Source organism: Eptatretus burgeri, chromosome 2, assembly GCF_056783735.1.
Source record: "Eptatretus burgeri isolate ZD-2024b chromosome 2, Ebu_testis_v1, whole genome shotgun sequence".
NCBI classification, from domain to species: domain Eukaryota; kingdom Metazoa; phylum Chordata; class Myxini; order Myxiniformes; family Myxinidae; genus Eptatretus; species Eptatretus burgeri.
This window is the reverse complement of record NC_140962.1, coordinates 113179503-113206877: the sequence shown is the minus strand read 5'-3', so window position 1 is coordinate 113206877 and position 27375 is coordinate 113179503. Positions and strand designations below refer to the sequence as shown.

Below are 27375 nucleotides of genomic sequence, written 5' to 3'. Positions count from 1 at the left end.
GCCTGCTCTCTCTCTATCTCTCGCCTGCTCTCTCTCTATCTCTCGCCTGCTCTCTCTCTATCTCGCCTGCTCTCTCTCTATCTCTCGCCTGCTCTCTCTCTATCTCTCGCCTGCTCTCTCTCTATCTCTCGCCTGCTCTCTCTCTATCTCTCGCCTGTCTCTCTCTATCTCTCGCCTGTTTCTCTCTCTCTATCTCTCGCCTGCTCTCTCTCTATCTCGCCTGCTCTCTCTCTATCTCGCCTCTCTCTCTATCTCTCGCCTGCTCTCTCTCTATCTCTCGCCTGCTCTCTCTCTCTCTCGCCTGCTCTCTCTCTATCTCTCGCCTGCTCTCTCTCTATCTCTCGCCTGCTCTCTCTCTATCTCTCGCCTGCTCTCTCTCTATCTCTCGCCTGCTCTCTCTCTATCTCTCGCCTGCTCTCTCTCTCTATCTCTCGCCTGCTCTCTCTCTATCTCTCGCCTGCTCTCTCTCTATCTCTCGCCTGCTCTCTCTCTATCTCTCGCCTGCTCTCTCTCTATCTCTCGCCTGCTCTCTCTCTATCTCTCGCCTGCTCTCTCTCTATCTCTCGCCTGCTCTCTCTCTATCTCTCGCCTGCTCTCTCTATCTCTCGCCTGCTCTCTCTCTATCTCTCGCCTGCTCTCTCTCTATCTCTCGCCTGCTCTCTCTCTATCTCTCGCCTGCTCTCTCTCTATCTCTCGCCTGCTCTCTCTCTATCTCTCGCCTGCTCTCTTCCTCTCTCTCTCTCTCTCTCTCCCCTCCTGCTCTCCTCTCTTCCTCTCTCTCCCGCTGCTTCCTCCTCTCTCAGCCCCCCTCCTTAATACCCCCCATCAACAAAGCGACTGGTTGTATTTGGGAGTAAATAATAAAGAAACACCCACCCACATCTCTCACCTGTGAATGGAGGGATTGGCTATTCCCTCCATTCACAGGTGAGAGATATGGGTGGGTGTTTCTTTATTATTTATATATTGACTGCTTTTGACATTTGCACATGGTACAGGCTTGGGAGCCTCATTGGTATGCACTGCTGTCTGTGCTGTCGCTGATGATTCACCAATAAGCAATGAAACCTGTGCGATAACTGAGGGTGTGTGTCGCATTGGGATTCTCATGTGTGTACAATATGTGAACGTCTTTATGGCTGTGGAGAAACTCTGGGAAGGGTTTGAAACAGCATAGCGCTTACCTTGTGTAGGCCTTCTTGGGTTTCTTTCTGCAGCTTCTTCAGCTCCAGGCATGTGGGAGGTGTCTACACACATACGAGGTCCATCTAAAAAGAAACGGAACTGAGCCTGATGTGTGCTCCACTTACACAACTTGAATGAACGGGTTATGTCACAGTCTTTCGCAACATTCCAGCAATATAAATGATTGGTGATGGTTGACTGCGCTCATTGTGTGATTTTTTTTTACAGATCATGCTTTACATGTTGTCCAGTCTGAGTCATCGCGCTATGAGTCGTGAGCAGAGAGCCAATCTGAAGTTTCTTGCCAAGCTATGGCAAAACACCTTAAAAATCCTTCGCAATGCTGCACCAAGTCTACGGGGAAGAAACGATGTCACATACACATGCATTTGAATGGCACAAGAGGTTCAATGAGGGACGGGAGGAGGTTGAAGATGATCCAAGGTCTGGAAGACCTTCAACGAGCAGAACGGTGGACAACATTGAGCGTGTGAAGCAGATGGTGTGCACAGATCGTCGACTCGCAGTGCAGATGATTGCTGAGGAACTTTCCATCAACAAGGACACTGTCTGGAGTATCATCACTGAAAATCTCGATGTGTGCAAAGATGGTCCCCAAGCTGTTGTCCGAGGACCAGCAACAGCAAAGAGTCACTGTCTGTAAACACATTATCGAGCGCCTCGAGGTCGATCCAGACCTGCTCGGGAGAGTCATTACTGGCGATGAATCGTGGATATTCTAATACGATCCCGAGACCAAATGGCAGAGTCATCAGTGGAAAAGTCCGGCATCACCAAGAGCAAAGAAAGCAAGGATGTCGAAGTCGAAGGTCAAGGTGATGCTCATCGCGATTTTTGACATCAAGGGCATTGTTCACTTTGAGTTTCTACCACAGTGTCAAATAGTGAATCAATACGTGAACAAGGAGATCCTCCGGCATCTCATGAGATCAGTCCGGGACAAGAGGAAGGATTGGGTTTCTTTATATACATATATGTATACATATACATATATATATATATATTATATATATATATATATATATATATATATATATATATATATATATATATTAAAAATAGAGCCTGGTGTTGGCGCAGTGGTTAGGGCAGCAGCTTGGGATCCAAAAGGTCCTGAGTTCAAGCCCCGTTGGTCCACTGAATTAATACACCAGGGGGTTGACTCAGCCTGTCATCCTTCCGAGGTCGACGAAATGAGTAATAGTATACTGGGCCGGTGTATACCCCGGTTAAAATAGGTGTCCGCGGTAAATATTAGCGGTAAAATAGGTAAAAAAATATCCCTGTGTCGTAAGAGGCGACCAGGGTTGCGTCAGGAAGGGCTTCCGGCATAAAACATGTGCCAAATCACTATGCGGATCATACGGATGATCCGCTATGGCGACCCCTATCGGGAGCAGCCGAAAGAAGAAGATATATATATATATATATATATATATATATATATATATATATATATATATATATATATATATATATATATATATATATATATATATATATATATATATATATATATATATATATATATATATATACAGTGGGGAGAACAAGAACAAGAACAGGAAGCACCCCCGGGCACTACGCTGCCTCCAAACCTACCAGCTCCCGAAACACCAGGGAGTGCCCTCCATGGCGACTCCCCTGAAACGCTCATGTGGCAGGCTGGCGCCCCGGGCCCCTTTCCGAGGGTCACCCGTGCCCACGACACTGCCCACGCAGCCAATGGCGCCCCAGGCCCCCGCATCATGCGGGCGCACCCGTGCCCACTACGCTATCCCGGCCCCCCATGGGCCCTTGGCCTACTGCGGCCGACTAGCCCGGTGCCCAGGATACCCACACAGTGATACTCACCATTCGCAGCCATGCTCCCAGCCCGTCAACAGGGCTCCTGCACACCTCCAAATGGGTATCGAGCCTACACTCCCACCAACAGCAAAACGACCTCCATTTTTCAATTTCGCAAACCCACTAACTCACTCTACACTGACCCCGGGGTCCCTTGGGCGGGAATCACTCCTCCCCCCAATCACTCATCGCACCATGCATTCCACATTCACTCCATACACACAGACCCGCTGGCCTCACTCACTCCACATGTCTCCACTTCACTACTCTTCAACACTCCATCGCTGAACTCAGCCATCCTTCTCACTACATCCCCTAACTACCTCGTGCTCCCTTGTCATCCCTTACAATACAGCACATTCCATTTAACACAACGTAGCTAAGCTACGTCCCCTCTACACATCCACAGTCTGTCTTTGTCTCCAAATCATTTTCCATTTCACTACCTAATCCATTCCATGGGCCCCATGAGGACTTACCCCTGCCCCATGAAGCCGGTCTAGCTATCACTAACCCATCCCCCTAACTAGTGGTGTCCTGTGCGCTGCACAGGGGGTCTTTCACCCCTGCCTCGGGAATCCTGTTCACCCGAAAGCGAGGCTTGCTTTGCTCAACCTTTCTTTTTTTCATGCGCACACCAGCGCGGCAACTCGCAACCTGCGCACCTTTCCCCGTAATGTCATGGCAGCCGTTCGCGCCTCACGCACCTCGTCTGACATCGGACGGTACCATCCGGCAGGGATACCCCTCCTGCGGATTCTAACCCTACGTGCAGCCGTGACGTCACCCTGCGCATCAAAAAACACAATCCTCACGTTTCGAGGGGTTCCCCACTCGAACACATGTGCTCTGCCGGTCCATGACTTGCGTCGTGCGCTCTGCGAACAGAACACACTGCGCAGGCCACATAGAGCTTCACACACACGCCCGCCTGGAGAACCCATCCTTTCCGAATTCATTATCCCGGCCTAGCTTTTGTCCATCACGGGATCGGCAACATTCACCGCGGACGTTTACGGACCGGGTTTCACTCCCGCAGGCACGCACGTGGCGGCCTCGTGCGAAGCACAGCACGGACCTCGCGCTCGCTGCTGGGTAAACCCGGCGCAGTCCCCATTACAGCTACGGCCACTACCCGGCCTCTGTCCCTTATCTGTCGCCGTCGTCGTCTCCATTCAACACATGCACTCCCACGTGTCACGACTCTCACACACCGTTCCATGACACTCACACTCGGAGACGCAGCTACATGCTCCCGCATGACCACCGTCGTCTCCCTTGCATACCGCTCTCACACACACGGTCTCTCTTGCACTCGGCCGTTCACTCACGCATGCCATTTCCCTCACACACGTGGTTCCACTCATGCACGGCCTCCCACTCACACAGGGGGTCTCACTCACACCATGCGTGCTGGAAAGCACGCATCTCCGCATACTCGCAAACACGCACACCTGCACAACCACACTGGGGATTCGTGCCACCACTAGGGGTCCCGGGGTCTCCATACCCCCCAAGCTGCACTTGCACCTGTCCACAGCACTCGCCCCCTCTACCTCGCTTGACACAACCGAACCCACCTGGTCGTGATCAGCTTCAAGGGAGCATAGCGTCTCCCTCTGTTCCTGAAGGAGGCTATCCAGCTGCTCGCACCGGGACACAAAACATTCTGCCAGCTCCCCCTCATGGTCCTCCACTACCTCAATGTGTGTGTGCTCGTCCTTAACCCCGTCTTTATCGTGCAGTCTCTCCTCTATTTTTTCTATCTCCCGCGTCTCTATACATTTTCTCTCCTTGTTCCTTATTTCTGTTTCTTCCTGGTTCCACTTTCCTTCCCATTTGAGTCGTTCTTCCTCTCTGAGCCCCATTAGCTGTTCGTTCTCTTTCCGGAGTTTTTCGAGTTGTTCGTTATCGTTCCGGAGTTTTTCCATCTCTGTGGACTCCAATTTTGCTCTCTCCTTGAGTTGATTAATTTTGAACTCATATTGTTTTTGTTTTCTACCCCACAGTCTCTCATGTTCTTTATTCTCCAATTTCATCGTTTCTTTCAATTGGCTCATTTCCTTCTCGTGTTTCATTCGCTGTTCTTTCACTACTCTTCCTTGCTTCCTCTCCTGTCCTTCCTTTTCCAATCTCGTGGTTTTCTTCATTTGGTTAATCTCCCTTTTTTGTTTCATTCGCTGCTCCTTCACTACTCTTCCTTGTTTCCTCTCCTGTCCTTCCTTCTCCAGTTTCATGGTTTGCTTCATTTGGTCAATCTGCTTTTTGTGTTTCATTCGCTGCTCTCTCACTACTCTTCCTTGTTTCCTCTCCTGTCCTTCCTTCTCCAATCTCGTGGTTTTCTTCATTTGGTTAATTTCCCTTTTGTGTTTCATTCGCTGTTCTTTGTCTATCTCCTCGCACTCCAGCCTCGCCTTTTCTTTTAATTGGTCAACCTCAGATTCATGTTCTTTTTGTTTTCTATCCCATTGTTCCTCTCGTTCTTCCCTCTCCAATCTCGTTGTCTCCCTTAATTGACTGATTTCTCCTTCCTGCTTCATTCCTTGCTCCTTCCCTTTCTCCTCGTACTCCAACCTATTTTTTTCCTTTTGTCGTTCAGTTTCAAATTCATACTCTTTTTGTTTTCTATTCCACTGTCTTTCCTGTTCCTCATTCTGCAATCTCGTTATTTCTTTCAATTGACTGATTTCTTTCTCCTGTCTCATTCCTGGTTCTTTCAGTACTCTTTCTTGTTCCTCATTCTTTAATCTGGCCTTCGCTTGCAGCTGTTTGATCTGTTCAGTGTGGTTCCTTAACGTTTCATTCTCTGTTTTCTTTCTTTCCTCTCTCAACATCCTCAGTTCGTTTTGTAATCCCGTTTCTTTGTTTTGGTGTTTCTGTAACTCAGAAGCTTTTCTTTCTAATTCCTCTCTCAACTTGCTTGCTTCCGCCCTCATTTCGCGTGCTTCCTTCCTCAATTCGTCTATTATCTTTCTCATCTCCTCACCTCTTGCGTATGCTTTCCTCCACATTTCTTCCATATCCTTACCGTATCTCCCTAGGTCTTCCAGGCGTTTCTCTTCTATTTCTATCGTCCCTTCCACGGTTTTCTTTTAATCTGGCCTGTCGTCGTCTCCATTCAACACACACATGCCCTTACCTCTCGCTCCAGTAGTACCAATTCCCTATCATGTTCCCGTTTTTTTTCCTTTTTCAGCTTCGTTTTCCATTCCTTTTCCAAGTTTTCTCTATCCCGGGAATTACTAATTTGCTCTTCCTCTATTCTTGTGTTCAGTTTTCTCTTCTCCTGTTCCAGCTTATGGGTACTCCCCTCTACTTTCCTCATTTCTCCCTGTAGTTCTTTGAATTGTCTTGATTTTTCCAACAATTCTTCCTTCTTTTCCTCCAGATGTTCCTCTCCTCTTTTTATCTCCTGTTCGAGGCTTTCTTTTTTCCTATTGCCTTCTTCTGCCTCTCCCTTCAGTTTTTTAAATTCCAAATCGTGTTCCCGTTTTTCCTCTTCTAGCTTTGTTTGCCTTTGTTCTTTCTTCCTGTACATCGGCCCGTCGTTGTGACTCCGTTCGCACATAATCCTCATGAACCCTGTCTATGTGCTGCTGTGCCTCGTCCAATTCAAAGGAGAATGAATGCAATTCCCCTCTACAGTTGTCACCATTCCTCCACCGCTGCAAGGACTTCGACACTTGTCTCCAAAGCCCATCAATGCATGCTCCGGCATCCTGCCACGCCTGCCATGGCGCCTGCTGCGACCACGTGGTCTGTAGCGGTGGCTGAAAGCACTTGCCTCGTGTCGTGCCATTCGTTGTCCTAATAATAGCAGCTCACTCCGTGTTGCGCTGATGTGCGATTGCGCCACCATTGGGTAAGTTCGAGTTCATTTGTCGGCAAAGTTCGTGCTCTGTGTATGAGGGTGAGCTCCCCCCGGAAGAACCATCCCGGGCCATGGACTCTACATTATAACACATATCTAATCCACCCGGCACCCGTTCGCCTTGAAATGCCATCTTATTTCGCGGAATAATTAATTTTAATGCTCGTAATTTGGGGGGGGGAGGGGAGGGGGGTTGCTTCGCACACCCCTGGTCCGACTCCCATAAATTTAGTTGGGGACCGAGGTGGATTCGAATCCCACACTCCTGTACACCAGTGTTACGAATTCTGGCCTGCCTGGCGTGCGAGCGATTGCGTAACTCCAATTGCAACCGCATCGCCCACCGGACGGACAATTCAGTCGTGACCCTCCTGGAACTACCGCCAGGAGCCAGTCACGGGTGGGGGTTTAACCTCACCACGATCGTGCCAATTGCCCACCCGCGCAGGATAAGGTTGCTCGCCAAATTCGACCTACCGAAGTACCTGCGCGAGTAGTCGACCAGGCGATCATACCTCGCCACAGGTCGGCCTAGGACACGAACCGCTTCAGCGGTCCGTTCCGTGCTACAGTGATAACCGAGCTGTGTTATCGCCGACCTCGACGGGACAGATTCTCCTCTTTACCCGGGTGTTCAAAACCCTCTACTAATTTATTCCGCGATTCAAGATGGCACTTTCAAAAGGGAAAAAGATGACGAACGGGATACATTTCACACAAGGACATTTATTATAACACACACGTATTCAAAAGCAAGGCAGTCCTGCAATGTACAAGAAACAAATAGAAAGCATTACCACCGAATACGAGCAATGTACAGTCACTTACACAGGTCGACTTATAGGGACACGGCGCCACAGCAGTCATACAAAAGCAAAGAAAAACCCTCTCATAGGCAATGGGGTAGACGGGGTTCGTAAACCTTTATGGTCGTGGGCCGTGGATGACCGAAAAGGCCTGCGAGACCGAAGGGTCGCGATGTCGACTCCCCACGGCCTTGCGTAGCCGTGCCTGTCCTCGGGCCCCTGGCATGGTCAGCGAGCTCTCTCCGGCGTTGCTGCTGGTGCTTGCACGACCCACAGCCGAGCAAGAAGGACTGGAGGGCAGAAGGGGCTTCAGGACCAGAGAGAGAGTGGTGTCGACGACCCAGACAGAGAGCTCATGGACCAGAGAGAGAACGACGTCGACGACCCAGACAGAGAGCGACCACTACTCCAGACCTCCAGACCCACAGCCCAACAGCCCCACTCACTCGACCTCTCGTTCCGCGTGCCCTTTTATCTCGACGGCGCATCGCCCCTCCCTTCGCGGCGCACGGGGGAGGAAAATTCCAGGAGAGATCGGCCCGGCTCTTTTGTTTTAAGAACTGCCTCCCCGCGTCTCTTCCGCACGTGCTTTTCGTTGGGGTGGGGGGAGGAGGGGTGAGGCCGTCGTCCGTTCTCTCCCGACGAATGTCAGGCTTCTTGCAACCCTGCTGAGGTGGCAACGTGGTGGTGGTTGAGGCGGCATGGTTGGTGGTTGTTGTAATGGTGGTGTGGTTGGCGTTTGTTGTAATGGTGGCATGGTTGGCATTGTGGTTAAGGTGGTTGTTGTGTGGTTGATCCAAAATAACGATAGATAAAAAAACGGCTATCTCAAAGAGTCGCAGCCTGATGAACATGAAGAATTTCCTTTAAACAACGGTGGGGAAATATCTGCACATGACTTTAGCGTCATAACTGTTCTCAGGACCCTTTATGATGTATTGCGAATTTCGACAGCCGTAACAATATGCATATACAGTATATATATATATATATATATATATATATATATATATATATATATATATATATATGTATATATATACATATATATATATATATATGTATATATATATTTTATATATATATATATTTTTTTTTTTTAAAATAAAATATATGTATATGTATATATATGTATATATATATATATATATATATATATATATATATATATATATATATATATATATATATATATATATATATATATATATATATATATATATATATATACATAACATGTATATATGTATATCTTCTTTCGGCTGCTCCCGTTTGGGGTCGCCACAGCGGATCATCCGTTATGATCCGCATAATGATTTGGCACAGGTTTTATGCTGGATGCCCTTCCTGACGCAACCCAGGTCGCCTCTTATGACACAGGGATATGGTACACCTATTCTAACCGGGGCATACACTGGGCCCATTATACTGGTACTCACTTTGCCGACCTCGGAAGGATGACAGGCTGAGTCAACCTCCGGGTGTGTGTTAATTCAAGAGGCCAACGGGGCTTGTACTCAGGACCTTTTGGATCCCAAGCCGCTACCCTAACCACTACGCCAACACCAGGCTTATATGTATATAATATATATATATATATATATATATATATATATATATATATATATGTATGTATATGTATATATGAGCCCCTAGATATATACACATTTCTGAATATGTGTGTATATATATATATATATATATATATATATATATATATATATATATATATATATATATATATATATATATATATATATATATATATATATATATATATATATATATATATATATATATATATATATATATAGATATGTATATATATATATATATATATATATATATATATATATATATATATATATATATATATATATATATATATATATATATATATACATATATATATATATATATATATATATATATATATATATATATATATATATATATATATATATATACATATATATATATATATAGATATACATATATATATATATATATATATCTTCATGTATATATTGTTGCGGATTCGCGCCCCCCGGCGTGCGAACGACCACGTAACTCGAATCGCGGCACGTCGCCCACCGGACGGACAATCCAGTCGTGACCCTCTCGGACTAACGCCGGGAACCAGTCACGGGTGGACCTTTCGGTCTCACCGCGATCGAGCCAATCGGTCCCCCCGTGGGATAGGGTTGCTCGCCAAATTCGACCTACCGAAGTACCCACACGGAGGGTAGACCGGGCGATCGCACCTCGCCGCAGGTCGACTTCGGACACGGGCCACTTAAGCGACCCGTTCCGTACTATCGGGATAACCGAGCGGTGTTATTCGTCGACCTCGACGGTTCGATTAATTATCGGGCGTCTTAACCCACGACCAACCCTTTACGTGAAGCAAGATGAGGATTCAATGAAAGAAATGACGAAGCGAAGCGGCAAAACAGTTCAATAATAAGCACATTTATTTCGCGGCACACGGGAAGCACACATATACAATTCCACCAAAAGCACATAGAAAAGAAGAAGACAAAAAGCAAATGCAACAATGCAGATCTAATACCGACTACGCGAGCACACGGCAACACTTATACAATTTTACTTCACAGACGGTGCCGACAACACATATTCCCAAAGCAAAAGAAAAGAGAACCACCCTCCAGGATGAGGGGGGTAGGCGGGCCTGGGGCCGAGACCGTGTCGGGCCTACCCGTCTGATGATGAGACGCGGAGCGGCGGTGGTGCCTCAACTCCGCGGGCCTCGCGGACAGTGTCTGGTAGGGGGTGGGAAGGGGGCCCCCTTTTGTCGCACTATCTCAGCGCGGGGGGAAACAGGAGGGGGTTGCTGATGCTCGGGGAAAGGAGGATTTCACAAAATCGCGGTTCCCGCGACGAGCGTCTCCACCACGACCTCGGTCGCGCCGCCGGCCTTTCTCTCCGCAGTTCCTCGAATCCGACGCGAGCACCCCCTCGTCCGCCTTCGCCGCCGCCGCCTCTCCACAGCTCCGTCCTCTTCACTCCGACTCCGCGAACTCCCAACTGCACTGAACTCTTCCTCCGCTTCCAACTCAACTCTTCCTCCTGCGAACTGAACTGCCTCGACTGACGAACGCGGCCCCTTATATCCCCCGTGGCCTCGCTCCTTCATCTTTGACCCTCTGCCTCCGACCTTTCACCTCTCTTGCTGGCTCCCCATTGGCCCGAGGAAAAGTGGGCGTGAATGCTTTTTGATCCATGAATTTGCATATAGCGACCGCCCTCCAACGCCCTGGAGGCGGGGCCAAATCGCCCCTCGCTCACCGATTGGACGGAACAAAAGTGGGCGTGAGTCGTTTTTGATCCGTTTTTCTGCGGAAAGTCCGCGATGCTTTTGAACACGCTGCTCGGTGCGCGCTCTACACGAGTCCAGCATCGGTGCCCACGAGTGGCACGTGATGACGGTGATGCGATGGTGGCGAGTTGTGACGGTAAAGGTCGTGGCGGTTGTGGTAAAGCGGCGTTGTGGTTGGTGGTTGTTGTTGTGATGGCTGTTGAGACGTGGTTGGTAGTGGTAATAATGGCGGCTGGTCCAAAATAAAGATAGTAAAAGAAAAACGGCTATCCTGAAGAGTCGCAGCCCTCATGAATGACATTTATTCCCTCTAGACAACGGGTTTGGACCTAACTACACATATACTTACCGAGATATCTCACCTAAGGGACCTGAATGGTGGTTTGCGAATTTGGTCAACCACAACACTACCCCCTCCCCTTTTTACAGACTCGTCCCGAGTCGTCAAATTTTCGTGTGCCATCATGTGTAGTTTTCCCCTAGTACATTTTACCTACGGATCCCTGAGTGCGACATTCATGCGACTGAGTAACTACCTAAACAAACTCACTCACACGGGCGACTTAAATAAAATTGCCGGCGCTAAGACAAACATGCCGGGGGCGCACTCATATTTACAGTACATCTTAACCTTAACTTACAAATTTTACACTAAACCCAGGATAAATTTTACACTAAGCCCAGGATCAATGAACTCTGCAAAAGAAAAGCAGTTAGCAGGGAGCCAGGCTGCTCGCATGCAGTCTCTGGCTGAAAACAATGCAGGTGACAGGGAACGTGGCTGGCTGCTCACACGCAGTCCAAGGCCTTCCCTTTTGAACTGAACGCAGTGAACCACAACGGTGCATGGGCTGCACAACGCAGTCTCCGTGCCAGCTCAAGTGGCACACGCAATGAGCCCAACGAATGGATGGATGAATGGTTTGAACTGAACGCAGTGAACCACAACGGTGCATGGGCTGCACAACCGTAGTCTCCGTGCCAGCTCAAGTGGCACACGCAATGAACACAACGAATGGATGCATGAATGGTTTGAACTGAACGCAGTGAACCACAACGGTGCATGGGCTGCACAAATGCAGTCTCCGTGCCAGCTCAAGTGGCACACGCAATGAACACAACGAATGGATGGATGAACACAAACACGGTGCACGGGCCGCCAGTGCAGGCCCGTGTTGTAGCTGCCAACAGGGCAGTGCTTACAGCTTGCAAACTGTTGCCTTGCGGATCCTGGCGCACATGGAAATGAACAGGGGGGGGCAAAGCAAAAATTGAACGGGGCTGGTGAACAGGGGCAGTGGGCATGGCATGGCAAAGGCAGCAGGCAAACACAGCCCGCAGAAGAAGGCCGTTGCAGGCAAACACAGCCGGCAGATGAACTGGCCGGCACAGGCCTTGAAGAAAAACAGCCAGCAGATGAACTGGCCGGCACAGGCCTTGCAGCACAGCAGCTGCAGACGATCCAGCCGGCACAGGCCTTGCAGCAAAACAACAGCTGCCGATGAAGTGGGCCGGCCTTTGCCTTGCAGCAACGCAGCCAACAGATGAAGCTGGCCAGCCTTTGCCGTTCAGTGGAGGTTGGTGGAGGGAGTACGGTGGTGCTGGCCACTTGGAAGGCGGGCTCGGACCTACCTACCTGTCTCCCTCCCACCTATCGCCTTTGCCTGTCACTGTACATACCCACTCCCTTAATTTGTCAAACCCCAATTTAGCACCAACTTATTTTTTATTTTTTATTTTTATGTTTACTTCCCCTCTATAAATCGTCCCCTAACCCCCTTTATCGTCTTTGTTCGGCTAACCTATCCTGTCACCTAGCCTACTCCCAACCCCTACGTTCCCTTCCCGGAGGGGAATAAGGGAGAGCTAACGTCCTGTGTCGTGGCCCAATCCAAGCCTCAGAATGGCCTCCCCAGAGTTCAGCGATCTATAACACAAAGTGGGTCCAGCGGCCCACAACGAGAGCGAGGGGATGGATGGTGCGGAGTGGTACATCTCCTAATCTACCCTAACCATTTAACTGTTAAACTACCCCGGGGCTTTCAACAAGCGCCTCTCGCTTAAACTATTGGTTCTAACAACCCAGATTCCCGTCGCCTGTGTTGGTGTCCTCACGATTTCGGGCCTCGCCCCCCCCCAATTTTCGCTCCGTGCCCTCACACGGTCTCCTGGCTGGGACACGTGGCTCCCTTTGGCAGGCACGACCCTCTGCCGAATCTCCCGCTATGGCACCCACGGGCACTACACTGCCTCCGAGCCTACCAGCTCCCTAACACCGGGGAGTGCCCCCCATGGCACCTCCCCTGAAACGCACACGTCGCAGGCTGGCTTCCCGGGCCCCTTTCCGAGGGTCACCCATGCCCACAACACTGCCCACGCGGCTAATGGCGCCCCGGGCCCCCGCACCAAGCAGGCGCACCCGTGCCCACTACGCTATCCCGGCCCCCCATGGGCCCTTGGCCTACCACGGCCGACTAGCCTGGTGCCCGGGGTACCCACTCAGCGATACTCACCTTTCGCAGCCACGCTCCCAAGCCCGTCAACAGGGCTCCTGCACCCCTCAAAATGGGTTTCGAGCCTACACTCCCATCAACAACAAAACGACCTCCATTTTTCAATTTGACTAACCCAGCTAACTTACTTTATACTGACCCCGGGGTCCCTTGGGCGGGAGTCACTCCTCCCCCCAATCACTCATCGCACCATGCATTTCCCATTCACTCCATTCACACAGACCCGCTGGCCTCACTCACTCATCATGTACTCGCCTCACAACTCACCAACTCTTCAACACACTCACCGCTGAACTCTGCCATCCTTCTAACTACTTCCCCTAACTAACTCGTGCTCCCACGTCGTCCCTTACACTAAAGCACGTTCCTTTTAACACTACGTAGCTAAACTACGTCCCCACTACACATCCAAAGTCTGTCTCTGTCTCCAAATCATAAAAATCATTTCCCATTTTATTTCCCAACCTAAAGCTCACTAAATCCCTCTACCTAATCCATTCCACGGACTCCATGAGGACTTACCCCTGCCCCATGAAGTCGGTCTAACTAAGCTAACCCTTCCCCCTAACTAGTTTCCATCCTGTGCCCCGGGATAAGGGGGTATTCCACCCCTTGCCCAGGAATCCTGTGCACCCGAAAGTGAGGCTTGCTGTTTCTTTTTTTTTTTCTCTTTTCATGCGCAGCACCAGTGCGGCAACTCAGAGCTCGCGCACTTTGCACCTGCCCGTGACGTCATGCAGCTGCACGTGTACCTCGTCCCTCCTTGGACGGTACCATCCGACAGGGATACCCCTCCTGCCGGATTCCAACCACACGTGCAGCCATGACGTCACCGTGCGCATAAAAAAAAACACAAGCCCCACGTCTCGAGGGGTTCCCCACGCGAACACATGTGCTTTGCCCGTTGGAGCTTAACACACACGATCGCGTGGAGAACCCGTCCGGTCCAAATCCGTAGTCCTGCCTAAACTTTGTCCGTCCGCGGGATCGGCAAATCCACCGCGTGCGTTTCCGGACCGGGACTTCACTCTCGCAAGCGAGCACGTGGTGGCCTCGTGCGTTGCACAGCACGGACCTCGTGCTCGCGGCTGGGTGAACTCAGCACGGTCCCCGAAACAGCTACAGCCGCTACTCGGCTTTCTTTCCTCTGTCGTCGTCGTCGCCATTCGACCCACGCACACCTGCGTGTTACGACGCTCACAGTCCATTCCATCACATTCACACCGGGAGACGCGGCTGCGTGCTCCCGCATGCCAACCGACATCTCCCTCACATACCGCTCTCTCACACACACAGTCTCCCTTGCATAAACCATACCACTCACACGTGGTGCTCCATTCACTCGCGGTACCTCATCCACACACCGTGCCTCACTCACACACGCGGGGGCATTCACCCGCGGTGCCTCATCCACACTGGCCGTTTCATCCACACACACGGCCTCTTCCACACACGGTGCCTCATCCACACACGGCGTGCTGGGAAGCACGTACTCTGGCACCATCGCCACCACACCACTCACACACGGGGTCGCTTCCACACACGGGGACGCACTCACACCTTGCACCACACACACAGGGACAACCACACTGGGGACTCGTGTCCCCACAAGGGTCTCCGGGGCCTCTATACCCCCCAAGCTCTCCGTGCACCTGTCCACAGCACCCGTCCCCTCAACCTCGCAAAGCACGACCGAACTCACCTGGTCGTGACTCTCCTCAAGGGGGCATACTCCCTCCCCTCGTTCCTGGAGGAGGCCATCCAGGTGCTCGCACCGGGCCTCCACCCAGTCCACCAGCTCACCCCCATTGTCCTCCACTACCTCCGTGTGTGTGTGTGCGTCACTTACCCCGTCTTCATCGTGTAGTCTTCCCTCTATTTTTTCTGTCTCCCGTGTCTCTGCCAACTCTTCACCCTTTACCTCCCTTGTCTCAACTATTATTATTTCCTTTGTCGTCACCTCGTGTCTCGTCTCACACGTTTTGGTCTCGCCATTTAATTTTTCCCTTTCGGTCATCGTCGATTCTTCTGTCACGACCCTCGCCCAACACGCCCCCCGAATTATTTTTTTACCCGCCTCCACCGCGGGCCTGTCAGCCGCTGCACCCCCTTCCAGCTCGTTCGCTCCTACACGTGGAGTCGCCATTTTGAGTTCCCTGCTGACGGCCTTCATGCCCGCCTGCAGGCATCAGCCCATGTTCTGCGTCTCACCCCGTAGCTCTTTCATTTCTTCCTTCATGTTTGTTTCCATTCCGTTCATTTGCTGTGTATTCGCATCCATCTTTTCGTTTATTTGTTGTGTATTCGCATCCATCTTTTGTGTATTCGCATCCATCCTCGCTGTCATTGCCGCCAGCATGGCGAATAGCTGGGCCATGTCGGGTGCGCTTGGGTGAGCCGATTCGGCAAGAATCGGGAGGTTTTGGTGGAGAGGGGGAGGGGAGGTGTCATACACCGCGGCCGCTGCCGCACCCATTTCGGCCTCTGGGTTCAGTTGGGCGAGTTCGTTTTCCTGTACAATTAACATTTCCTGCACGGGGATTTCATCCTGAGCCATGGATTCTACACATTCTACATCCATTTCTAATACCCCCGGCTCCCGCTCGCCTTGAGACGCCATCTTGCTTCTCGTAAAGGGTTAATTTAGCTCGCTCGTAATTTGGAGGGAATCGGGGGTCGCTTCTCTCACCCCTGGACCGATTCCCGTGAATTTAATTGGAGACAGGAGAGCCCGTTTTCCCGTTCTCCGATACCAGTGCCGCGAGGAGGGCGATGAGTTTGTATCGCACGACCTGACACCAATGTTGCGGATTCGCGCCCGCCGGCGTGCGAACGGCCACGTAACTCGAATCGCGGCACGTCGCCCACCGGACGGACAATCCAGTCGTGACCCTCTCGGACTAACGCCGGGAACCAGTCACGGGTGGACCTTTCGGTCTCACCGCGATCGAGCCAATCGGCCCCCGCGTGGGATAGGGTTGCTCGCCAAATTCGACCTACCTAAGTACCCACACGGAGGGTAGACCGGGCGATCGCACCTCGCCGCAGGTCGACTTCGGACACGGGCCACTTAAGCGACCCGTTCCGTACTATCGGGATAACCGAGCGGTGTTATTCGTCGACCTCGACGGTTCGATTAATTATCGGGCGTCTTAACCCACGACCAACCCTTTACGTGAAGCAAGATGAGGATTCAATGAAAGAAATGACGAAGCGAAGCGGGAAAACAGTTCAATAATAAGCACATTTATTTCGCGGCACACGGGAAGCACACATATACAATTCCACCAAAAGCACATAGAAAAGAAGAAGACAAAAAGCAAATGCAACAATGCAGATCTAATACCGACTACGCGAGCACACGGCAACACTTATACAATTTTACTTCACAGACGGTGCCGACAACACATATTCCCAAAGCAAAAGAAAAGAGAACCACCCTCCAGGATGAGGGGGTAGGCGGGCCTGGGGCCGAGACCGTGTCGGGCCTACCCGTCTGATGATGAGACGCGGAGCGGCGGTGGTGCCTCAACTCCGCGGGCCTCGCGGACAGTGTCTGGTAGGGGGTGGGAAGGGGGCCCCCTTTTGTCGCACTATCTCAGCGCGGGGGGAAACAGGAGGGGGTTGCTGATGCTCGGGGAAAGGAGGATTTCACAAAATCGCGGTTCCCGCGACGAGCGTCTCCACCACGACCTCAGTCGCGCCGCCGGCCTTTCTCTCCGCAGTTCCTCGAATCCGACGCGAGCACCCCCTCGTCCGCCTTCGCCGCCGCCGCCTCTCCACAGCTCCGTCCTCTTCACTCCGACTCCGCGAACTCCCAACTGCACTGAACTCTTCCTCCGCTTCCAACTCAACTCTTCCTCCTGCGAACTGAACTGCCTCGACTGACGAACGCGGCCCCTTATATCCCCCGTGGCCTCGCTCCTTCATCTTTGACCCTCTGCCTCCGACCTTTCACCTCTCTTGCTGGCTCCCCATTGGCCCGAGGAAAAGTGGGCGTGAATGCTTTTGATCCATGAATTTGCATATAGCGACCGCCCTCCAACGCCCTGGAGGCGGGGCCAAATCGCCCCTCGCTCACCGATTGGACGGAACAAAAGTGGGCGTGAGTCGTTTTTGATCCGTTTTTCTGCGGAAAGTCCGCGATGCTTTTGAACACGCTGCTCGGTGCGCGCTCTACACGAGTCCAGCATCGGTGCCCACGAGTGGCGCGAGATGACGGTGATGCGATGGTGGCGAGTTGTGACGGTAAAGGTCGTGGCGGTTGTGGTGAAGCGGCGTTGTGGTTGGTGGTTGTTGTTGTGATGGCTGTTGAGACGTGGTTGGTGGTGGTAATAATAGCGGCTGGTCCAAAATAAAGATAGTAAAAGAAAAACGGCTATCCTGAAGAGTCGCAGCCCTCATGAATGACATTTATTCCCTCTAGACAACGGGTTTGGGCCTAACTACACATATACTTACCGAGATATCTCACCTAAGGGACCTGAATGGTGGTTTGCGAATTTGGTCAACCACAAAAATATGTATGTATATATGTATATATATATATATATATATATATATATATGTATTCATGTATATATGTATATATATATATATATATATATATATATGTATATATATATATATATATATATATATATATATATATATATATATATATATATATATATATATATATATATAATATATTCATGTATATATGTATATATATATATATATATATGTATTCATGTATATATGTATATATATATATGTATTCATGTATATATGTATATATATATATATATATTTATCTATATATCTGTATATATGTATATGTATATGTATATATGTATTGCAGAGGGGGAGCAATCGCTGGAGTGCAATACCTCCACCGCCAATACTGCTAGGTCACTCAAGTGAACCTGATATCCTATTCATTCAATTTGATGTCAACAGTGCTCACAGAGTTATAGTTTGCAACTTTCCCTTTTACTTTTAACTTTTACATACTCAATTCATTCGTCATAACTAGATTCCTTGAGACAGAAATTGATTTTACGTGGGTATATCCACCTGAAGTTCCAAAATCGGTTGCAATTATAATTTTGGCATGTTTTTTTGTTGGAAATCACTTATAACATGTCGATATGCAAAAAAGAAAATCTAAATTTTGTTGAAAAAAAATTTGCAATTTTTTTTTTCTCTAATAATTTTTTTTTTGGTGGGGGGGGGGGGTTGGAAATTACTTAAAACATGTAGAAATGCAAAAAAATTCAAATATTTTTCAAATTGGCCGCCATAGCGGCCATATTGGATTTTGGCCCACGTCCAAAATCTAATGGTCCTTGGATCCTTGGACCAGACCTAACCCCCCCACCAGGTTTCGTCGAAATCCGTCGAGGAGTTTTCCGTAATACTGTTCACAAACAAACAAACAAACAGAAAGGGGTGAAAACAGTTACCTCCATCCATCTTCGATGGCAGAGGTTAACTATCATGCCATTTTTCAGGAGCCTAACCCCCGTGAATATTGGAAGGTTTCCTGTATCTTGGATGTATAAGTGTCCACCCCCTTATAATAGCAATTGTAAATTACCTCAGATGTAACCAATCACCTTCAAAATCACACACCAAGTTAATTGGCCTCCACCTGTGTAAAATTGTAGTGATTCTGATAATTTCAGAATAAAATCAACTGTTCCTTTAAGATTCCTTTGCTGGGTAGTGCATTTCACAGCAAAGACTCAACTGTGAGCACCAAGGAGCTCTCAAAAGACTGGGATAAAGTTGTGGAAAGGCATAAATCAGGGCATGGATATAAAAATATTTCAAATGCCTTGAATATGCCTTGAAGTGCAGTCAAGACAATCATTAAGAAGTGGAAGGCGTGTTGTTCCACCAATACCCTGCCTAGATTGACCCGTCCCTCCAAACTGGATGACCAAGCAAAGAGAAGAATGATCAGAGAAACCAACAAGAAGCCAATGCCAACTTTGAAAGAGCAACATGCCTTTATGGCAAAGACTGGTCATGTGTGCATGTGACAACAATATCCCAAGCACTCCACATGTCTGGCCTGTATGGTAGGGTGGCAAGAAGGATAGCATTACTCAAAAAAGCCCACCTTGAGTCCCATTTGAGGTATGCAAAAAACCACTCCGGAGATTCTGAAGCCATGTGGCAAAACGTTTTGTGGTCTGCCGAAACCAAAATGGAATATTTTGGTCTAAATGCAAAACATTACGTTTGGTTCAAACCCAACACAGCACATCACCCAAAGAACACCATCCCCACTGTGAAGCATGGTGGTGGCAGCATCATGCTATGGGGATGTTTCTCATCAGCAGGGACTGGGACACTTGTCAGGATAGATGGGAAAATGGATGGAGCAAAATACAGAAAAATCCTCGAGGAAAACCTGCTGCCTTCTGCAAGAAAGCTGAAATTGAGATGGAAGTTCACCTTTCAGCATGACCACCTGAAGCACACAGCCCAAACTATACTGGAGTTGCTGAGAACAAAAATATAAATGTCCTTGAGTGGCCCAGCCAGAGCCCCGATCGAAATCCAATCGAAAATCTGTGGCATGACTTGAAGATTGCTGTCCATCAACGCTCGTCACGCAACTTTCCTGATTAGCTTGAACTGTTTTGTGCAGAAGAAAGGGTAAATATTGCCCAATCAAGGTGTGCAAAGTTAGTGGAGAATTATCTCACAGACCCACAGCTGTAATTGCTGTCAAAGGTGCTTCCACCAAGTATTAAATCAGGGGAAACGATAGATAACGATATGATGTATGGAATATAACGATATGATGATGTCAAATAACGATATTTGACCAAGTATGGAAACATATACAATCAAGATATTCTAGTTTTGTATTTTAAATTAATTCTCTGAAATTTGTGGAGTTTGTCGTTCACTTGGAAGTTGTGGGTAACAATATGTAAATAAAGGTGGAGAAAGTCTGATTTAATGCAATTTCATTACAGGCTATTTGGCAACAAAAGGTGAAAATTTTAAAAGGGTGTGTAGACTTTCTAAAGGCACTGTATATCCCTTCTTTAATGACCTTTTCTACCTTTTCACCTCTGAGTTCTCGCTGCAGTTTTAAGCTAATTCAGTTAAATGATGTAGGAGTGCATAGAAGTCAAACAAACACCTTGAATGGTCATGATAATTTCCAATGTCTATGGTTTTCATGCAGAGAATCGATATATTTTATTGCCTTATGACTTGTAAAAGCCACTCCACCAGGAACAGCGCAACACGATATACTCACACTATACAGCCTTGACAACTCAGGATAATTACGTACAAAAACCTTCATATATTATACAAATGGCTCATCCTTTTGTTTGGGTGGGGTATTGGCCAGACCACTGCCTCTATCGCCCCCCCCCCAAAAAAAATAACCTGGCTTACGTATATGAAGCAAAAACATGCGTGCTGCTTATGTGTATATATAATACATCATGGTTATGTCGCTCAGATAATTCTAATTGTGAATACGAGACTACCGAAGACATCTTAAACTTACGAAAAAACTAAAATTGCGGACGCATGATTTTCATACTGACAATTGTGGGTGGAGTCAAGCCAGCTCGATAAACAATGGGTACAAAGGCTTCATATGCCTGCAACTTCATTGTTATACAAAGCTAGTCACCTCTGTCTATCTGTCTGTTTTGTATGCACGTACTCCTAAAACCACCGGACAGAATCAGTTGAAACTTGGTGGTTGTACTCGCGGTAAACGCAGGAATGTTTCTGGTGTTTAACATAATTTATAGTGGTTAAAATAATTTGTGGCAAAATTTGTTTTGGTGTAAGTCATGATGCAAATTTTCTCTGTAAATATGTACCATGTTGTGCCGTTCCTGCTGGGAGTGGGTATTAAAAGTCATAATAAAATAAAATATATCAACTCTCTGCAAGAAAACTATCATATATCTTATTAGCTTTGTATAATACTGTCGTCTCACATCTGTCTCTCTGTTTTGTTTGCATTCCTAAACCTTTGGACAGAATGAGTTGAAACTTGGTGGTTGCATCGTGAGTGTGTAGTGAATTTTTAAAATCAAGTTGGGATGATGACAATTAACTTATGTTTTAACACTAAAGTGAGCAAATTACCATACTATACTGCTTGTTGTTTTTAACTTGTTTTAACATGACCAATTTTCAGTATGAAATCCACTTGCTTCAAGCTTGGCTTTTAAAGCCCAACTTGGGTGCATTCACGGTCCAAGGCCTGAACAGTGTCGGCAGGAATTATCCTGCATGTATCAATGATGGTTTCTCAATCGATGAAAAAAAATAAAAACATGCCTCCAAACTGAAATTGCTCAATTTTAAGTTGACTCGGGGATGACCCAGATAATTTGGCAAATTTGGTGAATAGGTAGATAGTGGAGTGGATAAATAGAGGGAGAAGTTGTGAAGGAAAGAAGGGAGAGTATATGAATGGGTTTAGGGGGAAGTGTGGAAGGGAAAGTCAGTAAAGAGATAGAGGAGTAGGTTTGTAGGCGTTAACTGCAATGAGCCATCTAGTTTGCAGCACTGTATATACAAAGCTAGCCACTTCTATCTATCTGTCTCTTGTACGCCCTCTTAATGTGCAGGATGGAATGAGTTGAAATTTGGTGGTTGTACTCAGGAAGTACCCCAGAAGATTTTAGGTGGTTAAAAATTATTCATAGCCCCGATTGTTTTCGTTTAAGTGGCAACGCAAATCCTCGATGTAAATGTGCATCATGTAGCGGGAGTGGGTCTTACAAGTCATAATCCATACTACAAAGTTGAAAGTGTATATTTGTGTGTTTGTGGGTTTATTAGCCCCTGTTCGACTTAGTCTGAAATGGGGGCTTATGGATTTGATCTTGATTTTTGTGTCTACTCGTGCGTCCGCAACCATATTTCGGACATGCATGGACCAATTTTATTTGTACTTGGCACAAAGACAGCACATGATGGCATACATAAGCACGTCGTTTTTTTTCCTCAAGATCAGATCCAAGATGGTCGACTGGCCACCATTTTAGTTATAATAATCCTATGTTGAACATGTCCTCAACTATTTCTCGGACATGCATTTACCGATGTTGTTCAAACTTGGCACCCAGCTAATGAATGATGGCATACATATGCACATCATTTTTTTTCGAGATCAGATCCAAGATGGCCAACTGGGTGCCATTTTGTGACTTAAATATGTCCCCAACCATTTCTCACATATACATTGTCCGATTTTGTTCATACTTCATACAAGCACAGTACGGTATATGGTGGCATACGTGTGCCCTCACTTTATTTTGCAATCTGATCGAATATGGCCGACTGGTAGACTGGCCGACCATTTTAGTTGAACATAATTATGGGCGTGCTCTTTAACTCCATCCAGCAAAATTACTAAAACAACAGGGGCAATGAAATTTTGTGTCTTTTTTACTTGTTTATATATGCTTTTAAACTAGAAAAAATATACTGAACCAAATCCACCCAAATTTTGCATGTTGCCTAAGGGTACCTCAAGTATGGTTTCTGTCAGGGTAGCGTATCTGGGGTAGGGGATTCAGAGCTGGGGGAAGACTCCAATTCTCTCTATGTAAATGTGTAGTGTATACTGCCACCCGGTGGTAGCCAGTCTTCAAAATCATCTACTTGTATAAAGAAAGTTTCAACAACTTTGCAATGTACATTACGGTGATGATGAAATCTGAATGAGAATATTTCTGAAATTTTCAAAATGTTTTATTTCACTCATTTTACGTGGAGCTTCAAACCAAAATTCTGAGCTTTGAAGCGAAGTGGAAGTGATTTTTGTTCAAACCATATATATGCAGTGAGGATGGTTGTTGAAGGTGATGTTAGCTGACTTTGAAGCAGATGGAAGATGACCTCGAGGAAATTATAGAGTGTCACATCTTCTCATGACACGACGTAAGAATAGAGAGTTAAGATTTTATGTTAATCTTAAGTTGGTGAATAAAGCTGTTATTCCTGATAAATACCCACTTCCAACCATCAATAAACTCTCTGTTTCATTGCATGGTTCCACAGTGTTCATGAGGGTGGACTTGAGGAGAAGCTATCTACAGGTATCTTGCAAAGCAGAGCAGACATTTGACTGCATTCGTTATTCATGAAGGCATGGTTCAGCACCGTAGAATGCCATACGGCCTCAGTTCTGCACGAAGTGCATTTCAGAAGATCATCTCTTCGGTCTTGTCTGGTATTGAGGTTATTTTGTCGTCTACAGGAAAGACAATGCAGAACACGATCAGTGGCTGGATGAAGTGTTGTCATAACTCGTGAAGCACAACTTGATGCTGAATGAGGAAAAGTGTACTTTTGTAGTGTCAGCGATTGACTTTTTAGGATATCACATGACAGCCAACGTGTGTATTATGTGTGTATCTGACACAGGACAACATCAATTTAGTAAGGACTCTTCCTACTCTGTAAAATTCAAAAGAGCTTGCAACTTTCCTCGGGAAAGTTTGTACCCAATGATGTGGAGATTGCTGAACTCTTCGTAAACTACTGCGCAAAGATCTGCCCTGGGAATGGACTCGTACCCAGCAGCATGCATTTGTCATGCTGAAGGAGAAGTACATGTCTCCACCAATACTCACACATTTTTATCCGAATGCAAAGACTACCATCATGACATATCCATCTGGTACGGTAGTCGGAGCAGTACTTTCACAATGGATCACAGGTGGTGAACAGCCTGTAGCATTCACATCTCACACACTTTTGGAGACAGAACGCATGCGAACACTGGCACATTTATCTGTATGGTAGAAAGTTCACTCTCCGAACAGACTATCAATCACTCACGACACGACTCACTATGTCAGGATCTGGATATCGACCATTTCGAATTTACAGGTGGTCAGACCATCTCTACCAATATGACTTTGACATAGAATACTTGGCAGGGTCCCGTAATCAAGTGGCGGATATGCTCAGTCATATAATCCCAGCAGAGAACACAAAGAATGATGTGATCAGTGAAGTTAACACCTTTGTAAATACCATCATTGCAAACACAACTGCAAATTTAGTCACTTGTGACAAGCTCAAATCGCAATCTCAACAGGATGCAAGTCTGCAAAGGGTGTGCAATTTTCTCGAAATGGAATCACAGAGTAGCTACAACCCTACTACAGGATTTGACATGAGCTATTCATGTTTTATGAATGTTGTCTCGCCTGTGGCACCCATGCGGTGATCCCAAAAGCATCCCGGGATTGTGAAAATGAAACAGAAATGTCGTGATTCTGTATGGTGGCTGGGTATTGATACACGCATCAAACAGTTCATGAAGAATTGTGAAGCATGCGTCCTCAGGGAGAAAGTAGTAAATCTATGTTCTGCTCCTCTTCAGCCGATATCATGGCTGAATAAACCCCGGCAACAGCAACAATTGGACATCTTCGGTGAGGTTTGAGTTGCACCTCATGACCAGACGTACTTAGTCGTAGGCCACAATCTTCACAGCAAATGGCCTAAGATCGTGGCTGCAAGCTTCATAACAACTTCATCCATTATCAGCATCCTCGACAAGATGTTTACAAGATGGGGGCTTCCTTAGTTCATTATGTCAGGCAACGGACCTCAATTTACATCTGAAGAATTCACACAATTCCTCAAGGACAGTGGCAACGAACATCGCCTAACTGCATTGTATAATCTGCAGAGCAATGGTGGGGTGGAGAGATTCAACAGGGTCATCAAAGAGAACATAAACGCAAGCCTGGCTAAGACAGAAGTGACAGCATAAAATGAAAGAATATGTGGACAAACGGTCGAGAGCAAAGTCACCTTCATTTACTGTGGGTCAGCATGAAATGCTCCAACTGCACACATGAGCTTGCGACTTCACTATCACGTCCCCAACAGATCTCTCAGCAACTGGGTCATCATAGCTACCTACTCATATCAGGTCAGGTATGGGAGCATGTGTCAGAACAGCGCGTCGCTGCGTCCACTTTCCGCTGCGTCCACTCCAGGGGCCTCCGTCTGGCCATCCCCCAGGCAGATGCCTGACCATCCCCATCTCCTTGAGATTCTGATCAACCTGCTGCAACCACGAGGCACGGGGTCGGCCCATTGGCCTCCTCCACTCATGAGACTCCCTCTCTGAGAGAATCTGGTGAGCAGGATCAGCGTCAGGAAAACGAGCCACCGACTCGGAGATGGCACAAAGTGGAATGCACAACATCTGGTGACAACTAACCTCCAATATGCAGAGAATGATGACAACTGCCTCCTCTTTCCACAAAATTTCCACAATGAGGATCAATCTCAGCATCATGATGATTTAGCTGGGCTACAATCTGGCGAACGCAAATCTCATCGCATTCAGATGTGTCCTCAATACCTGAGAGATTACCAGTGTACATAAAGTTAATAATCCATGAATATGGTGCAAATTTCCCCAAAGTGAACTTTAAACCTTTGATCACATATGATAGAAAATGTTGATCTCAGTTTTAGGTAACCTCGGATTTTGAATTGGATAAAGTATTAATTTCAGAATGGGGGGAATGATATGTTGTGTTTGACTTAAGTGTTTGTGGCTCCAGGGGCATCATGTTTTATGAGCTACCCTGAGGACAGCATTCTCGAGTCATGCACTTCACCATCTGAGTAAAGGCTCTTGAGGACAAAGCCGTTCGGTGTTTGTATCTGGTGATTGTACCTGTTCAAATACAATACCCAGTATAACCCTTACTCAGGAAGCTACTTTGGCGGCACTGACACGCTGCAAGGAGTATATTACATAAGAGAAAGAGAGGTAGGGCAAGCATTCAAATTTGTTTTTGTATTTTGACATTTCTATTATTATTATTATGATTATTATTATTAGAAATGTTTTTTGCATGCCACCCATGGCACAACTAATAACAGAGGAGCGATAATAATAACTAATAACGTGGAGCTGAAATCAGTGATGGGGATGCAGCGTGCATTCAGAGGACAATTCCCGAGATGTAATGCACCAACCTTGAAGACGATATCGTATAGTTTCAAAATGGAGAGGGATGGGCTTCATGAAGAACAATAATGCTCAGGCTCAGACATTCTGGACATCCGAGGAATATTCAAACTCAAGAGACCGTAAACAGAATTAACGAAGTGATTCTGCATTGCCCGAGAAAATCAACAAGGTTTATTCATCACATTGGAGTGTCTCAAAGCAGTTTCATTGGAATGTTAAAGTCTGATCTGAAGGCTAAATTTCCCTTACAAAATTCAATTGATGTCGCAGTTATCCACAGATGACGAGAATCAATGTAATGAATTTTGTGTGCGATTCAGTGGGATTATTCATCAAGCAGGAATCAACATAGAAGACATAATTTTGAGTGACGAATGTCATGTTTGCTTCAATGGCAAACAAACAGAAAAGTCAGTTTTGGGGCATGAAGAACCCAGCCCACCTTGTTGAGATCCCTCTTCATTTCCCCCAAATAATGATATGGTGTGGTGTGGTCTCAGGAGTCATCGGATTCACAGTCGATGCTTTTTTAAAAGATCAGGATACTGTGGAAGGGGTGGCTGTGAATGTGGAACGTGATGTACACATGTTGAACACATTTTTCTGGAGTACGTGAGAAACATTCCTGGTGCTTGGTTTCAACATGATGGAGCAACTGCACGTACAGCTCAGTGTCCATCTCAATAATCACTTTCCTGGCAGATCAATTTCCCACCAATCTGAATATCCTCATGGATTGACTCGCTGGGGTGTTGATGTAACACAGGCATGGTGGGCCAAAAAGCCTTCCATTG

At 47.2% G+C, this 27375-nt stretch overlaps 2 protein-coding genes across 5 annotated transcripts in view; one reads left to right on the top strand and one right to left on the bottom strand.

The window, feature by feature from the left end:
• Positions 1–27375, top strand: part of LOC147032855 (uncharacterized) — a 322720-nt gene that overhangs the window by 215122 nt on the left and 80223 nt on the right. The window lies entirely within an intron of this gene.
• Positions 3850–5776, bottom strand: LOC147032856 (uncharacterized). Its single transcript, XM_085871453.1, has 2 exons — positions 4565–5776; positions 3850–3932 (listed from the first exon to the last, which is right to left on the bottom strand). Exons 1-2 carry the CDS (start codon positions 5757–5759, stop codon positions 3850–3852), a joined length of 1278 nt encoding a protein of 425 aa, XP_085727579.1. The 5' UTR covers positions 5760–5776.

What these genes read in the sequence shown, in the direction of transcription:
- LOC147032856 (XM_085871453.1), bottom strand. Translation starts at nt 5,759, where the DNA reads ATGAGACAGGAGAAAGAAATCAGTCAATTGAAAGAAATAACGAGATTG. An exon ending in GTGCAAGTGCAGCTTGGGGG is followed by an intron (nt 3,933 to 4,564) that starts GTATGGAGACCC and finishes TTCTGTTCGCAG; the next exon opens with AGCGCACGACGCAAGTCATG.